This window comes from Trifolium pratense, linkage group LG5 (genome assembly GCF_020283565.1).
Source record: "Trifolium pratense cultivar HEN17-A07 linkage group LG5, ARS_RC_1.1, whole genome shotgun sequence".
NCBI classification, from domain to species: domain Eukaryota; kingdom Viridiplantae; phylum Streptophyta; class Magnoliopsida; order Fabales; family Fabaceae; genus Trifolium; species Trifolium pratense.
Genome location: NC_060063.1, coordinates 57,737,076 through 57,754,336, shown reverse-complemented (window position 1 = coordinate 57,754,336; position 17,261 = coordinate 57,737,076). Strand labels below are relative to the sequence as shown.

The 17,261-nt window shown below is 33.4% G+C and overlaps 3 protein-coding genes across 3 annotated transcripts; 1 reads left to right on the top strand and 2 right to left on the bottom strand.

The window, feature by feature from the left end:
- Positions 1–707: 707 nt before the first annotated feature.
- Positions 708–8,204, bottom strand: LOC123883442 (probable serine/threonine-protein kinase cdc7). Its single transcript, XM_045932245.1, has 15 exons — positions 7,752–8,204; positions 7,585–7,643; positions 5,920–7,014; positions 5,733–5,793; positions 5,588–5,650; positions 5,232–5,295; positions 5,053–5,146; positions 4,677–4,760; positions 4,499–4,588; positions 4,378–4,405; positions 3,642–4,160; positions 3,491–3,552; positions 2,036–2,145; positions 1,874–1,961; positions 708–1,259 (listed from the first exon to the last, which is right to left on the bottom strand). The coding sequence occupies exons 1-15, from the start codon at positions 8,071–8,073 to the stop codon at positions 1,008–1,010; spliced, it is 2,991 nt and encodes a 996-aa protein (XP_045788201.1). The 5' UTR covers positions 8,074–8,204; the 3' UTR covers positions 708–1,007.
- A 3,559-nt stretch (positions 8,205–11,763) lies between these two features.
- LOC123886979 (patatin-like protein 2) lies at positions 11,764–14,671 on the top strand. The gene is made up of 6 exons (XM_045936240.1): positions 11,764–11,943; positions 12,376–12,430; positions 12,540–12,543; positions 13,267–13,432; positions 13,904–14,050; positions 14,131–14,671. Exons 1-6 carry the CDS (start codon positions 11,764–11,766, stop codon positions 14,302–14,304), a joined length of 726 nt encoding a protein of 241 aa, XP_045792196.1. The 3' UTR covers positions 14,305–14,671.
- A 154-nt stretch (positions 14,672–14,825) lies between these two features.
- Positions 14,826–16,545, bottom strand: LOC123883437 (mitotic checkpoint serine/threonine-protein kinase BUB1-like). Its single transcript, XM_045932241.1, has 6 exons — positions 16,391–16,545; positions 16,180–16,309; positions 15,838–15,995; positions 15,353–15,443; positions 15,069–15,179; positions 14,826–14,975 (listed from the first exon to the last, which is right to left on the bottom strand). Exons 1-6 carry the CDS (start codon positions 16,450–16,452, stop codon positions 14,826–14,828), a joined length of 702 nt encoding a protein of 233 aa, XP_045788197.1. The 5' UTR covers positions 16,453–16,545.
- Positions 16,546–17,261: the final 716 nt, after the last annotated feature.

Genomic DNA, 17,261 nt, shown 5'->3' with positions numbered 1-17,261 from the left:
CTACTTGGCATTTACTGGTTATGCAATATACCTATATATGGTTACCACTTGAAAATGAGGATCATAACCATAAAAATAATCATATAAATGGAATCTACTTAGCATATTATTAGTGGGGGAAGAAGGGGAAGATTGCCGTACAATACAACTATGTTGTGTAGTACTTTTTCAGGATTTGATGATCAACTATATTTCATTTACTTGGAACAATTGATTTTTTTAGTTTGTTGTAGAGATACTCCAGTTTACCTTAAAAATATATAATTTGAAATATTTGATAAGATTTCAACTATCCTGACCCGTCCTATAAATTTCTCATGGTTTTCATATATAATCCCTTAACAAAAGAAAAATAGTGAATTCTAGACAAATGAATAAAATGAAATATCAAATAAAAAATGAGATTAAGAAAACATGAAAGAAAATAAATTGAGAATTAGAGAATCCATTTCCTATTAAGTGCATTTTTAAATATTTTTGTAAAGGTGGGTAGGGCGCCTAATTTTCAGTTCCCTTTTCGACTTTTAATGCCAAAATCAGTCGCATATAGAGCATCTATAATGTGATCAACTTTTAACAAATTCATTTTGGGTTTCATAGAATACCAACAAATTCTATGCTACTCACTTTGCCACATCAAATTCATCTAATAGGCTGAATTTTTTTAAAAATAGAGTCATCAACATATGAAATCCTATGATATTCTCTTCGGAAATGCTCTTACATGCAATACATTCAGTTATATACTATTTTATTTAATTTTCCATCAGTGTTCTACTCAACATTGAGATCTGTGATTGGATGGGATGGTATACTAGAGAATTTGCAACTTACTGTTTCACAACATTGGTTGTCCTGTAAGTTCTTCATACAACATGTTTTGTTCTAAATTAACCACCTTTTACAGTATGTGCCAGTTTCTCTGCAATGTACTTGTAATCCATATTTACATCTATCAATGAATGGAAAAAACAGTATTGTAGCACAAAAAAAAAACCTACAATTCATTAATCGTCAGTGTCTTCTAAGCCGAGTCGCATCATCCTTTGCTTTCTCAGGATACGATTAATATGAGAAAAATACTCATGCCTTAGAACTTCATCAACACCAATCCTACTCCTTGGGTTTACTGTTAGACACTTGTCTATTAAATCAAACAATGATTTCGGGATTTGTTCAACAATATCTGGTCTTTTTGTGTGTTTGTTGCACCACTTTTCTAAGTCCCATGATTTCAAGTACTGGTCATCAAATAACTCCTGTAATTGAATGAAGGCAAGCATTAGCATTTACATTGTTAAGAAATAAGAGCTGTTTTTTACTATATACTTTTACAACAAATTAAATTCAGAGCCACAACAATTAAAATCATAATGTCAATTTTGCTGATTGCAAATGCGAAAAAACTAAAATCAAATCAAATTTAGCAAGCAAACCATCTTCAAATAACAACAGAATCAACTACGGGACCATTTTTGTCTAGTGAAATTAGTGGAGTTGTCAAAATTATTGTTGGAGAAAACTCAGTCTCGCATTGACCAGAGATAGAATCTAAATAGAGCTATAACGCCAGTAAATCCACACTTTACAAGTCAATTTTGTGATTATGAGTTGAACTTAAAACTTAAAATGGTTATCCAAGGGGTGTATTGTGAAAAATCTTCCTCAGTTCTTGAAATCTCAAAAACAAAATGTAATCATTTTAAAATAGTTTTTTGAATCAAACATAATAAAATAATAATGGACATTTTAATTCACTTGAGGATAATTTCATTTTCTTTTTTTCATGCTATTTAATTAGAGTTTCTCATCTCAATTCCAAATAAGGATTAATAGGAATGGTCATGGAGTTGCCACAAAATAAGAGATTTACCAATGGAAAGGATGCTTCACGGTCATGCAGCTTGGCCACTTCCCAAAGCTCTTCACTGCCCCGCAATTTGGCAATTTCTTTTAAACTCCTGCAGCAAAACATAATCAGCACAGAAAGACAAAGAAAGATAAAATCACAAATGAATATGAAGTTGATTTTTACTGCTCTGGTTCGCCAGGGAAAGAAGTTTTTCCCATCAGCATGTATAGTAGAGTGACTCCAGCTGACCAAATATCAACCTTTGTTCCCTGAATCTGAGACCTCAACAAAACCTAAAGAAAAAGTGAAACCATGAATCAAAATTATTGAAATATAAAGCCGTCAATTGTAGGAAGGTGAATTTGCATCTGCGTAATAAACTTTAAATGATGCATTTTGAAGGTGTGATATCCAGTTCAGCGATAAACCTTTAGGTTTCAGCAGTGGTTTTCTTTGAATGACAATAAAGGAAGCCACCAAAAACCAATTCTTTGAACAGAAGTGCTGTCCTATTACTTATAGTATTTCAAATTTTAAAACAAATATGAAATTTAAATACTAGATAGATACACCAGTTTAGCTTTTATGATGAAATTTTCACATTGTGAAAATGCTGTATATAAAATCAATGAATTACATATTTGACCATACAATGAATATTCCCTCTCTTTCCCACCCAAGATGAAGGTTAGTTTGAACTTTGAAAACGAAACACTCAAAAACAGGTGGAAACAACATTCCAGGTCAATTATCTGGAAATATTAATTCGTTCAAAATCATGGACATCTAGTTGGCTGTACAGATTTGTGTATGGTAGGAAAGAGCATCTTGTGAAACTCAAACTCTCATAGTTATGTCTCACCACTCAGCAGGAAACCACAATTTGAACCCCCCACCTAAATGATATCTAAAATAATGGGTACAATAGTGACACCAATCACAAAACTAACTTATTATATGTTGTAGCGAACCATCGATAAATAGGTAAAAGAAAACACAGGATCGATATTGATTTTTTTGGTAGGGAAGTTTAGTATTTGCAACCTCAACAACAGTCTAGAATTTCCTACTGTTAATATGTTATGTGCTTCTCTACAAGCATAAAAGTGACACTTCCTAGGGGTGGGCAAAAAAAACAAAAAAATGAACTAAACTGCCCAACCAAAAAAACTGAACGATAACTAACAGTTTTGAAACTGAACTGAAACAGTTCGGTTCGGTTCAGTTATTTTCAGTTTGGGTTGGTTCGGTTCGCTTTAATGGTTCGATTCAGTTTAATGGTTTGGATCAGTTTTCCTTTTTAGAAAGTCCTAATATTCGATTTGGTTTGGTTTTTTATATATTTTTTCAACGGTACTAACAATAACAATACGGTTAAAATAACTTAATTCAGTTCGGAATAGTAAAACCGACCATTATAACAGTTCAGTTCGGAAGACAAACTGTTCGGTTCGGTTACTATGAATTTTGAAAACAGTTCAGTTCGGTTTGGTTTTCCTCCCGAACCGAACCATGCGCACCCACTTCCTATGTTAATATTCGGAATTGAATCTATAGATAGTATTTGGTTCGACTAAATATAGTACTTATAATTGCGTGAAAAATTGAAAGTGAATAGAAGTGACAGCAAGACGTTACCTCTGGGGCACGAAATCCCTTTGTTCCAACACAAGGACCCTCTCTTTTATGTTTTCCATCCCCTGTATAACACTAGCAGTTAGTAAGTTAAACAGTTAAAGGTAGCAATACCAGTCCTCAGAACTCAGAAGCACTGAACTTAGAATCACACCTTTGCTTCTAAATGATCCCACAGCAACAGTAGATGAATGTATAGGCATCGGTGTAAGATGAAGTGTCCTGCCATCTGCCTTGCTTGAAGGAGCAGTAACCCTTTTCCTCTGAGAAGTAGGACTTTTAATTGAACTACTGTTTGCACATTGCATAGAATTCTGCACGAGGCTGATAAGCTCCTTTCTTCCTCGGAAAGGTATCGGTTCTCGGAGCCTATCAGCAGAAGCAGTCTTAGTGCTAGTAATATCTTTGGCAGAGGTTATTCCTGAGCCATCTGCTCCTGGTGCTCTACGTAAATTCGCAACAGCCTTATCAGGACAATTTTTCAGATGACCAGCATTATTAGCCTTTGGTTTCATATGCCTATTAATTTCAGAATATTTCCTATGATCTGTCAATTCCCTTTTATTGGATGTTAGAGACCTGGTTCCTCCAAGATTCTTGTCTTGAACCACCTGGGAAGGACCAGAAGGCAGAGGAATATTATTGGATGCATCAACACTTGGCTTTGATTTACCTGACCAGATGAACAAATTATATAATCAATCTATGATGATCACATTTCATAAAACTTAGCAAAGTGAACCAAGATTAATTGAAGGAAATTAATATGATGCATGTAAAAGCAAGAAAAATGTGTTTCTTTTGTTCTGGGAGGTGATTATGTGGGCTTATTATTGCATGAGATTAATATATAACAGACTAGCCAAATAGGTCAAAATTATGAGGCTTACTTCCGATATTGTACTTCTGCTTTAAATCCTGAAAAGAAATACCACAATACAGCAAATTATATTTGGAAATAATCGCAGTCAAAACTTATGTAAGAAGCTGCAGCGAGAGAAGCAACCTAACCATGGCAAGGTTGAAGTCAATAAGGTAGCCTTTCTTAAGCTTTCGAGAGAAAAGGAAGTTTCCAGGTTTGACATCTCGGTGAACAACTCCCTATAATAGAGTTTGAACTTCTCAAACAATTGTGTATGTTATTATATCTTGAAGTCAAAGTCACAGAATATGCAAAGGGAAAAATTACCTCTCTGTGCAAGCATGCAAGTGCCTTGAACATGCAAAACGCATACCACTGTAGCTCACTGATATCAATTTCTTTTTTCAAAACCTACACATTGTGGTATTTTCATGACAAACTTATATTAAAATGAAGAATAGTTAAAAGGTAAATCCATTTCCCACAAAAATCAATTCCTTTTTTCCAGAAACTAAAGATTGAGAAGCTAAAATTAGTTACATAAAAAATGAAGTCCGGAAAAGGATGGGTATTATGAGCAAAAAAGCTTAATATTAAAAGAGGCTAAAAGGGAAATACATTTTCGGAAGTTGATTCATTGATTAAATCAAAATGTTGAAAGCTATGAAACCAAAAACAGTTATTTTTTCTCATGAAGGATTACCTCAGGTCTGTCATGCTCAAAATGTTCTAAAACAAAGCATTCACTGTTGCCACTTTTCAACGAACCTTCAAACTTTATAATAAAGCTTTTACCCCTGAATCATAAAAAAATCGAAGGAATTAGCATCATAGCAGCATTGTAGCTTAAAAATATAGGAGCAGCATAAGTCAAATACTTACCCAAAACGCTCAAGCATATTCCGCTCATTATTTACATGGTTTTTATGAGCATTAATATGAGGACCTGTAAAATTACATGTATAAATGAAGCATCAATATTATAATCAATTACACCATCTATATATTAAATTCGTAGTATAAGAATGGTTACAAAAAAACAATTGTTTCCATTTTATATTGTAAGTTGGAAACAGGGCGCAAGTAAAAACTGAATTCTTGATGACAAATAAGTAGTTTCACTTTCCAGTGTGGTGCAAATAACACACACTTGATCCTATATTCCTATCCTTTTTCTTAGCATAACACCTCATGAATAGTAGTACGTACACATTCGACATGAAAGACAAGTGGCTTACATTTTATAGCAAGTCTTTTTCCATCAGTTGTTCTTTGGGCACGGTAAACAATGCCATAACCACCTAAAGAAATATCAACACAATTTTAATAGGGAATTTTTATCAGTACAGTAGTTGATGAGAAACATGGTCCTAATATTAATACCTGAACCTTCTTCTTCCTCTATTATAAAAGATTCAAAAGATGGAAATGTTTTTTTCTCCACCTGAGTCAACAAAATAACCAAAATAGATAACATCACATGTATAATACATCTCAAGCAGATAGTCAAAATGATTGAAAGAAAGCTATAAGTTATATCAAATCAAATCTGTTCATAGAAAGCACTCACCTTGGAAGTCATGGAATTATCTTCTTCCACGTTTTCTTTACGGCTTTGTTTATGTTTGTTTTTTCCAATAATATTCTGATCATATTTACATTGATCAATTTTGTTTGGAACATTATCAAATTTGTTACAGGCTAGTGACTCTGTTAGAATTTGAGTCATTGAATGTTGATCATTTTTCAGTCCTCCCTTCAATATGCGAGAAGTTTTCAGAACCTGCTTTGGATTTGAAGAGGACTGAGCTACTTTATTGGTAGACCGGGTCACCATGCTTCTTGCTCTCTTGTTTTTATCCGAATCTAATACATGCGTACCAATTTTAAATTCCAATACTTTTGTTGGCTCTTCTTCTCCACATACTATCGGATTGACCCATTGAGCAACATCTTCCATCTCTATATTTTTGTCATAACTAATCAATCCTTCCTTTAAACCTATTTCCTCTTCTTTACCTTTTTCATTAGATTCCATAACTTGCGTTGGCTCTTCTCCACATGCTACAGGATTGGCCCTCTGAGCAACATCTTCCATCTCTCTATCTTTGTCATCATTAATTAGTCCTTCCTTTGGGCCTCTTTCCTCTTCGTTTATTTCATTAGATTCTCGTAGTGGATATTTGCAAGTATTGTTTCTACAAACATCATCACCATCCACAGTAGGGCTTATGTTTTGTTCAGGATATTCATTCCCAAATGTGTCAAAGCAATCCATTTTCTTCTCTGATCCAATACCAACAAGACCACCCTCATTACACAGTGATTGATCCTGGACATCAGTTGGTGGTTCAAGATTCGCAAAGGGATTATTCCCCGCAAGTCTACCTAAATCTTTGTCAAGCTTCATCAAGCCACTTTCACTAATGAAAAAACTCTCGCTGGTTTTGATCAGAAAGCCATAAATATCTCCCTGGGCCATGTTTGTTATGCCATCATTATCAGCTTTCCTGTATTCAAAACTCGGTTCCGAACAACCTGAACACTCTCCAATTGTATCAATACGTATAGGAATCATAGAATTCCCTCTATGCAAAATCCGAGACTCAAATTGCATTGCATAGAAACTTCTCATCACAGCCTCTGCAGTAGTATCAGAGAAACTCTGCAAACAAAAGAAAATATAAAAAAACATGACATCTAAAAGACATATACCACATTACTGATACAAAGCTTTCAAAGAAAAACAAATGATACTACGAAAAATAGATTTTTACAAACAATGATTAGTCAAACTAAAGGTTGCATTTTTCTTTCTGTTTTTTCATCATTTTAAATGCCTAAAAAAATTATAGTCACACTAAATCAAGTGAACGTTACTGTCACTGTCAGTCTCACATATCAAATGTAGTAGACATACACAAGCCAATCAAGTTCATCAACATTCAAAATAACACCAACGTCCTAAGATTCTATGTGCATAATGCACAAAATATTTACCTCAATACAATAAAATAATCCACAAAAAAAAAAAAACTAGAACGAAATCAAGTGAACGTTACACAATACACATAATTCAAGTTCATAAACATTCAAAATTAACACCAAATTCCTATAATTTTACATGCATAATGCACAAAGTATTAACCTAACAACAATATCAAAATGATCCAAGAAAAAACCTAGAACAAAATCAAGTTCATAAACATTCAGATTAACACCAAAACAACAATACCTTGACGAAAAATTCCGGAACTTTATCACCAATTGCGAGTCGTTTTGCATCTCTTCCACCTGTTATCATCAAAATCTCAAATCAAAAACCGCCAAAATACAAACAAAATCAAACTAGATAAATAAATCAACAATTAAACGTTTAAATTAAACAGAAAACTCGTGTACCTTCAGTAATTGACAAAATTGACTTGCGTTTTCGAGAATTCGATGGAGTTGAATTGTTGAACTGAAATGAGAAAAACCTAGCGATGGCGCGAAGTGCTGTAACGGAAGGAGTTATGAATCCGTAACTGTTAACGGAGAGAGGAGAATCAGAAATCGATGCAACGAAACGGATGAAATCTGGAGAAGCGTTGAATAATCGGCAACGGTAAGATAGATAATCAGCGTCGACGGGATGACCGATCTGGAGTAGTAGTGATAAGAGGTGCCAGGATTGTTCTTGGAGTAAGGGATTTGGATCAAGTTGTAATTCCGGCGGCGACATTTCCGATCTGCGGCGGTGGAATCTCTCTCTGTAACTGTGAGAAGTGAAGAGAGCGAGAGAGAGAGAAGAAAAGGGGATAGAAGCGGGAATTGTTTGATTATTTTCCCGCTTCACAATTTGTGTTGATTTTGTTTTGGAACCTTCTTCTATATATACTCCTTCAATTTCCAGTTACACCCCCTCATACAAATCATTCCATACATGCATCTTGTCGTGTGCACGGTGCACCTTGCCCCGATAAGGTAACTTGGTTAATAGTTATTGTGGACATTATTGGAGGTGTCGATATTCTTTTTATTATTATTATTATTATTATTATTATTATTATAAAAGGGTCTAAGGCTTCTAAGCCCAAAGAGAGATTGCACAGAAATTAAACAACGGGTTGCAATCCCCAAAACAACAACATACAATAAATGATTAAATTGAGTCGGGCATGACTCATAAAAAACCATATTACTCCCCAACAAGCATCTGCACATAGATTTGATGTACACGACTTATCAATCAAGCTCAATCAAACGTCCACCCCCCCCCCCCCCCCCCCCCCCCCCCCCCCACCCCATGAATCACTTGCACCACCACAGTAGAGTCCACATGCAACTCTACAGCTCTAACATCCAACCTACGAGCAAGGTTCAAACCTTCTAATACTCGCCGCAACTCTGCTACATAAGCACTATAATAAGCCCCCAAAAATTTAGCAAAACCATCGAGTCATTTACCATCACTTTCACGACAATATTCAAACTTTAGACTCTCCATTTCTTCATATTTATTGTGTGAGTCAAGCCACTAACTTACCGGACACAAAAATAATCAAAAGTTTATGGAATTTATCTTGCACAAGCTATTCTAAAAATATTCTCTTTTCAATAAATTTTTTTCTTCATTGTTTCAGAAGTGAGAACAGTACTGTCGGTGTCGGGTCTAACGCTAAATGCAGACTCTAAAAACCTGTTTTCTAGTAGTGAGTTTGTGAATATGTATGTTACGTAAATACGAGTGTATATGTGTGTGTATATATAAATTCAATTCAAGTATATTTGTGTAACTCAGTTCACATGTCATGTCACACGTAAATTTTGAGTGTTTAGATCGTGCACAAATTCAGTTCAAGTAAGTTTACAACCCACACATTCTAATTTTCTATATTTTATTCAAACTCGGTTCAAATATGTTTATACAAACTGAATTCAAATGTGTTTGCACAAATTCATTTTAAATAAGTTTATGCCAACTACTTTTAAGGACATTTATGCAAACCAAGTCCAAGTACATTTGCGCTAAAGTATATATAATGACTATTTGATAACATAAGTATCTATAATGACTCCATTGAAAACTTATAAAGTTTAATTTGAATCCTGTGGTTACATATTTTCAGTGTGAAGGTGTAACGGGAAATATGGGGTGTAACTAGAAAAAATCATAAATAAAAGAGTAAATCACCATTTTAGGTATAAAGTTGTAAGTGCTTAACAATTTGAAAACTCAGACATATTAAATATCAACGTCCGTCAAAATGCTCCCTCCATACTAGATTTATTAGAGGTGATGATGTGTCATGTTAAATACTTACATCGTGATTTGTCCATGTTACAATCACATCATATTAAAACCTAAACGCAAATTTAATTTATGTGTATTGGACTTTCATCATCAGAATCCTGAAACTAGTTTGCATCGATGATTGAGTGTACACATCGTTATTCAATCATAATATAATTTATTTATTTTTTGTCGAATAATCTAGTAGCTAGAATTTCACACTTTTTAAGCCTGATTCTCCTAAGCTTAAGTAAATACTAAATGGAGTACATGATATAGTTATCAAAGTCAGCTACAAAATTAATTAGAGCTATTATGGCCTAGTTGATAACAAAAGTAAAATGACTACATTGAAAACTTATCAGCTAAACTAAACTTCTTTTCCTTCCTAGTTAAGGTTCTCTGTCCCATGTCTTCACCAATAGCATCCTAAGTAGGAGAACTAACCATAATTAACTTCCCATCTTTAACAATTTTGAAAATGTCAAGCTCTGATAAGTCCAAATTTTGATACAAAGCCTGCACTTGTTCCACTTCTTTGTCAAATCCAGCTAGATGTTTTACAGCAGTATCAAATTTTAGTTCATCCAAGTCTTATAAGAACAGTGTTTCCATTTCCTTTTCAACTAAAAAAATACGCTTTGTGAAGTTATTACTACTATCATCTACATGTTGTTATTTTAACATATGAAATTTATTTATCGTAAAAAAAATAAAAATCCTGAAAATTGTTTGTAGAAATTTTATAGAATTTTGTAAGACCTTAAATAGTAAGTTTTTTTTATAAAATTTTTATGGGAATGCGTAAAGTTAACGTATTGAAAATTATAGTATTTAATTTTTTGAATGAAAAATTTCTTTAAATAGAATGCTTAAATAGTGTCCGTCATTGGCAAAACCTTGACAATATAATGAAATGTCACAATTTAATATATATCATGTATAGAATGTTATATACAGAATACCATGTGTCCAACAAAATTTCAAGTATATCAACTATTTTCCTTAATTTATATGTTGTCTTCGTTAGAGCTTTTTCCTCATTAAAAAGAAGAAAAAAAAAATCAAATGGAATCGAGGCCATAACGTGGTGGTGGAAAAATTTAGCATCGATGATGATCGAGTTAATGGAGGCACATGTAGAAGCTTGGTATACACATATAGATAGAATATTTATACAATACAATAATATATGCTTCTCTCAACGAGGAGTGGCTGGATCAAGAACTTGTTTTGTTGGATCCAAAACTTTGTTTTGTCATATAAATAATTGTTTATCTTTATCTAAGTGATTTTCAAAAATAAAATAAAATCTTTATCTAAGTGAGGCTTAGACTCTTAGCAATCTATTATTACAACTTATTGTTGAATATTTGGTGTTTTTTCTTAAGAATTTGTTGAAGAATTTCTAATTTCAAAGAGGTAAAATGTCATTTCGATATAACGTAGTGGGTTTTGAGACAAATTCAAGGTGTATATCAGTGTCTCTATATTTTCCAACTCCATCTTTTGAAATTGGAAAAATACTCAAGTTAACTCTTCTTGATATCTTTTTTTTTTGCTTTCACCACCAGTTTAATTGGTTTGGGGGATCAGTTCTGATATCAAGTGGTTCAGCCCTCCCGATCGCAGTTGCGATGGATCAAACTGTGATCCTCCTTACCAAATTCAACGTCAATCACCGTTGAACAAACTAACAATTGGTGATGATCTCTTTTTGTTAATGAAGATATTATATCAATTAAACCTTAATAGCTAATTAATGGGACAAAGAGGGAGTAATTTGTCAAAAAAAAAAACTTAAGTCAACTCTCACTCTCTCTCCCTCTCTCTCTCTCTCTCATCAGCAAGATTTATTATAATAGGTAACACCCCATAACAAATGTGTAAACCTTACTTTAGTGTTAACTTATGAGAGAGATATCATCGTCCTATATGATATAACACATGAAATACATGCACATTGTATTTTATCGACAGAAGAATGCACATGGTATATTTAAATATATGATCATATGATCTTTGATATTCGATCTTATACACAATCTATTCCTATAAATACCCTTCACATTTGGATGCAAAAATGCAAGCCCTTCAAATTGAAGTGTTCATTTGAAGCATTATATAGTATACAATATAATGGCTACTTTTCTTTTATTTGCGTTTGTTTTTGCCAGTCAAGTGATTGGTGGATTCAATACAAAGCTACCACCTCCATCGTCATATGGAAATACAATAACCATTCTCAGCATTGATGGAGGTGGCATTAAGGGGATTGTTCCTAGTGTTGTTCTTGGGCACTTGGAAAAGGCTCTTAAGGTCAATGCCCTATTCATATAAAAAATAATCTCTTTTTTCTTATATATAACATTCCGTTAATTAATTGTGTATATTTTTCTATTTTTAGTTCGATATATAACTACGTATATATTTGTGTGCATGCTCGCACTAATCCTGACGCTTGTTTATATATGCAAGATTTTACATTACAAACGTAAAACTTTTTTTTTTCGGAATATTCAAGCATAAAACTTAAATGGCCTATTTATAACTTAAAAAACTTACAGAACTTATATATTTAATACAAACGTAAAACTTAAAAGACTTATACGATTTTGCCTGTATTTTATTACACAACATTGCTCTATTAGTTAGAAGGTACTAGTACCTTAGAAGAAAGAGATTCTTAAATTAATATTTTATAGAAATTAACTTCCTAAATTAAATTAACATTTTGATTTGCTTGATCAGTTTGAGTCAAACGATGAAAAAGCTGCACTTGCAGATTATTTTGACGTGATAGCAGGTACTAGTACTGGAGGACTCATTGCTACTATGCTTGCTGCACCAAACTGCTAAACAAATCTTACAATTCTATTTGGATTTTGGTCCTTCCATATTCAACCAAACTGAAGCCAGGTATTTCATAAGAAATAATGATTGTATTTATTTTAATTAGGAGATTTATCTTTGCAGTCCTATGAGTTGCTCGTACACTATACGTTTTTCTTATTTTATCATTCCGCTACTTAAGTAGTGGACGTTATAAAAATGAGAATTTTTTGAAAAATATCGAGTTCTACTTAAGTAATGGACGTTATAAAGGCATGATGTTTTGAGGGTGTCAGTTATTTAAATAGTGGATAAAAGTATTTTAATAGTTTTGTAGGACGCACCACAAATAAAAGATGATAAATGTATATTTTTTTTATAGGACTTCCAAAATTAATGCATGATAATTAGAGCTGTTTGAATTTTTTGTATATGTCAATTCTTTGAAATAATATGATTCAATTTGATGAATTTATTTTTGCATGTAATATTAGTATACCAACGTTTTCTTTAGTCCGTATTCCATAATGTAAGTATAACTAGTTGTTGGTAGTTATGAGATGTTGATATAAAAGAGTCTAAGTTTGAATCAGAGATTTTATATTTCTCCCGCACATAAAATATTTAGTCATTAACCTACTTGACAAATTTTTTTTCCCCTTTGATTTTCTTTTTGTACTTATGCTAAAAATCTCTTTCTGTTTTTCCCCCATAAGTGAAGAATTTCGACGTGTTTGGTTCTCTTTTTGTATTTAGGATTACATTTCTTGTTTATATTCATCTTAATGTATTCTCTTCTTGCTAATGCAGCGGTTGGAATCAGACTACCCAGGGTCCGCAGTTTAATGGCAGGTTCTTACATGCTAAAGCACGTGAAATATTGGGAGAAACACGATTGAGTGATGCATTGACCAATCTTGTAATCCCAACCTTTGATATCCAGAAAGTTCACCCAATTATTTTTTCAAGCTTTAAGGTTAGCACATTTGCATAAACATATACTTAAATAACTTGATGGATGAGAGAGTCTCAGTTAGAGATTCTCTGCATTCATGTAGTCAGAACATTGATTGTTGGTCATTTGACCAAGATAAAAAAGTTGATGTTCACATTTGGTATTTTAAATTATTTAAAATTTGTATTTGGATCATTTATCTTGATCAAATTATCAATGATATCATGACTCGGTGTATGAAGAATCGCCGACTCACTCACAGTGTAATGAATTTGAATTAACTTTTATTTTTACCATTGTTTGTGAAACATTTTTTTTACAATTTTTTTTAATTCATTTCATTAACCAAAATCTTATAACTACAAAAAGAAATCGACTCGAAAATACAACGGTTAGACATAGAAAAGGCCACATTTGCTATAAAATGAATAACTTTATTATTATTCCCTTGCCCTTCACTCACCATTGTTTGTGAAACTTTTGTTCATGCAGTTGGATGATGTTCCTAGCCTAGATGTAAAATTGTCGGATATATCAATTGGAACTTCAGCTGCACCATCTCTACTACCACCTTATTACTTTAAGGATGGTGATAATGAATTCCATTTAGTTGATGGTGGTATAGCCGCGGGCAGTCCGGTAAGCTAATTATAAATAAATTTGATTTTTTTAATATATTGAAAAAGTGATGTATCTGATCTATATTATATATTATTCAGTCATTGGTTGCGGTGAGTGAAGTGGTACAAGAATTGAATGAGAAGATTTCTCATTTCATTCCTGTGAATCCAAACAAACCTATCAAAGTGGTGTTGTTATCATTAGGATGTGGAAGAGTGGAGCCAGCTCTACTCATGATCACAACAAGAGCCTACAGTTACATGGGCCGATAAGATAACTACGGAATTGGCTTGTTCAAAAAAACTACGGAATTGTAACACAGATTATGAGACATAAGGTTGTCAAATAGCGGCCATGGCAGATAGCACTTGCAGATTTTTCTCCAGCCGCAATGGCCAATTTGTGAAGAATGGCGACACCATGGCATTTAATGGCTGAAATGGCTTAGAATGGCAGACTCTTTGCCTTATGCCATATGTAATCAATAACCCTGCATACTCTTGAAGTAATGCTCAAAATGTAAAGATCTACATTCACCATTGCAAATTAAAGTTTTAGTGCCATGAGAAGAGTTGATACATACTTATTTGCATCTAGATAAGAACTAGACATGCAAAACAAATGACTGTGGACAAACTGTTCCTCTTCAACATTTTTTTTTCTGTTGATAGGGAGAAGCATCGGAATAGATCTTATAACAAAATGGTCTAACGCAGAAAATATAGACAAGCAAATTCATATAAAATTAACGTTTGGAGAGTTGATCATACATATACAAAGAGCAGAAAAGCGGTCAGACAACTACACCTAGAAGATAAATATGATCAATACTCGAGATTATGTTCATACAACTACCTATTTCTATAACTTTATTCCTTGATGCATTCTTCAAAGTGGATAAGGCCACTTTTCCTGTATAAGGTTTAGTGCTCGAACGATACCCCTGAAATATATTTAAAGACGTGTAAGGGAACATGATCTTTGTCAAATACATTAAATTTAAGCATGTAGATAACGAAGAATCAAAATTTCTCACGTCAAATTTCACAATTAAAGGATTTATCTTCTTCAAAAGGTCATTCAGAGTAGAGGTGTCCCATGGATTAATGCCATCATTTTGCAATGTAGCAGATTCTTTATAATCAGCCTGAAATTAGAAGTAACATAAGAGTTCTTAAATTGATATTTGGAAATCTCAAAATTGAACTGAGACAATGTTGAGGAAACAAGTGGCAGAGACCATGAAAAACAGTGCAATATAGAAGTTGGCTCAATTTTTAACTGTATGGGATTGTTCACTTTTCCAATACGATTTCATACCTTCTGGCTTGAAGCAGCATTACATATTTCAGATAATCTACTGAGAAATAAGGTATACGCCTTTTCCAACCACTTAATTGACTCTGCATTTCTGTCAAACATTGACCAAACATAAAATTATAATTACAATCATCAGGAAAGTCTCAAACCAACAAACCAGAACTAAAAAGACATAAAACACCAATCAAATGTACCACAAAATTATTGTTTAAATTCTATTTTTACTTTCCTTTCGATGTTTATTTGTTGCTGATATTACAAACAATGGTTTTCTCAGTATGCAACAGGTTTGAAATCCTACGTTGAGTGCCTCACTGCTATGTCATAATAGATCCGAACAGTTGTCTGGTATTAACTTATGTATACAAGTGTAAGAAAGTCGAGAAAACTCATTCAATTGAAAGTCATTTTCACAACAAATTTTTATGCTACAATTTTCAATATCAAAAGAAGCAGGTTACAAATCTTAAATACAAAACACTAACCTGGAAATGCCGAGCTTATAGATGGTTTGGGCATCGCGCAATCTACCCTTTGCTTCAAAAAAACATGCAGAATACACATAAAGTGAAGCATCGTTGGCGCATACATCACTATCCAGCAGTTGTTTGAAAACACAGTCAAAATCAGCACTAGCGTCCATCTGAACAAAGAAAACAACAAAACTAAGTTGAGATTCTTTGGATTTCAAGGTACCTCAAAGCAACATGTCCTCATCACACCCAATAATACTCTTCCAATTTTTTGTCGATAATACACAAATTAAGAAATAAAAAAAAAAGATAGTGATGATTAATGCAGAAATAAAATTAATGGGATTATATTACATAGAGGAACCAGATCTTGAGAAATCTGGGATCATTTTGGTAGCGGTGATTGTCCTTGAATTTGTTGATGCAATATGAGAGTAACTTGGTGAGATTGTGCGTGGAATCTTCTAGGGCTTTTTTGATTGACCTAAATTGAGAAAATTGATGAGAATGTGAAATTGTTAAAAAAAATGTGTGGAGGGGAAAGAGAGATAGAGAAGAGTAGAACCAGAGAAAGGGCAAGAGAGGATCGTCGACGAAAGCCGGGGAGTTGTAGAGCGCGGTGGCCATTCAGTTGAGTCGTTGAGCAAGGACTCTCTTTATCTCTGTGAAAATGATGCAAGCGCGGTTGTTGCACGAATTTAAATTGCTACTACTTTTCTTTTTTTTTTCATATAAAAGAAAATTAGTAATTTGAACTTGTTACGTACGTGTGTCTGACCGCATTTATTTATGTTTTTTTTTATTTATTTGATGAGTATTAAATTTGGACCATTAAATGGTGTGGTGAAAGTGAATGTACTCAATTTCTATCGGCCTGAGTCACCTGCTTGCTTTGGATTTGAAGAAAACTAGTGTCAATGCCCGTGCAAATGCACGGTGCTTGTAAAAATATTAATATTAATTTATTTATTTTTATTATGATTTTTTGCAAAACAAAATAATTGTTATGACTGAAATACACATATTTAGGAAACAAATTCAAAACTTATTACATACTACGCAAACCTCTCACCACTATTTATGTACGATATTTATGTACGATATACACAGAACGACTATATTTAAATAATGATGAACCCACTTGGTGTTGGTCGAATGATGTTGGTTTCGGTCCTCAGAGTATGCTCCTCTCAATGTCTCGGGTTCGATTCCCACTGGTGCCAATTTCGGTGGGCTAAGTCCATACAAAACAAAAAACTCTGGCTTTAAATGGGCCCCCGCAAGTGGGCAGTGAGATTGGTCCCCTTGGATTAGTCGGTCCTAAGGTCGGATACCAAGTTTTCAAAAAAAAAAAAAGGAATGACGACATATTTGAACGGACTAGTGTATATGAACGTTGACTTGTAATCATTTCATGGCAAATACCTAAATTGCAA

Coding starts and splice junctions, on each gene's coding strand:
- LOC123886979 (XM_045936240.1), top strand. CDS start 11,764: ATGGCTACTTTTCTTTTATTTGCGTTTGTTTTTGCCAGTCAAGTGATT. Junction 11,944..12,375: donor ACTTGGAAAAGGCTCTTAAG/GTCAATGCCCTA, acceptor TTGCTTGATCAG/TTTGAGTCAAACGATGAAAA. Junction 13,433..13,903: donor TTATTTTTTCAAGCTTTAAG/GTTAGCACATTT, acceptor TTGTTCATGCAG/TTGGATGATGTTCCTAGCCT.
- LOC123883437 (XM_045932241.1), bottom strand. CDS start 16,452: ATGGCCACCGCGCTCTACAACTCCCCGGCTTTCGTCGACGATCCTCTC. Junction 16,310..16,390: donor CCTCTCTTGCCCTTTCTCTG/GTTCTACTCTTC, acceptor TTCTCAATTTAG/GTCAATCAAAAAAGCCCTAG. Junction 15,180..15,352: donor ATGCTGCTTCAAGCCAGAAG/GTATGAAATCGT, acceptor TTCTAATTTCAG/GCTGATTATAAAGAATCTGC.
- LOC123883442 (XM_045932245.1), bottom strand. CDS start 8,073: ATGTCGCCGCCGGAATTACAACTTGATCCAAATCCCTTACTCCAAGAA. Junction 7,015..7,584: donor TTCCGGAATTTTTCGTCAAG/GTATTGTTGTTT, acceptor TTTTGTTTGCAG/AGTTTCTCTGATACTACTGC. Junction 5,651..5,732: donor AGAGGAAGAAGAAGGTTCAG/GTATTAATATTA, acceptor ATATTTCTTTAG/GTGGTTATGGCATTGTTTAC.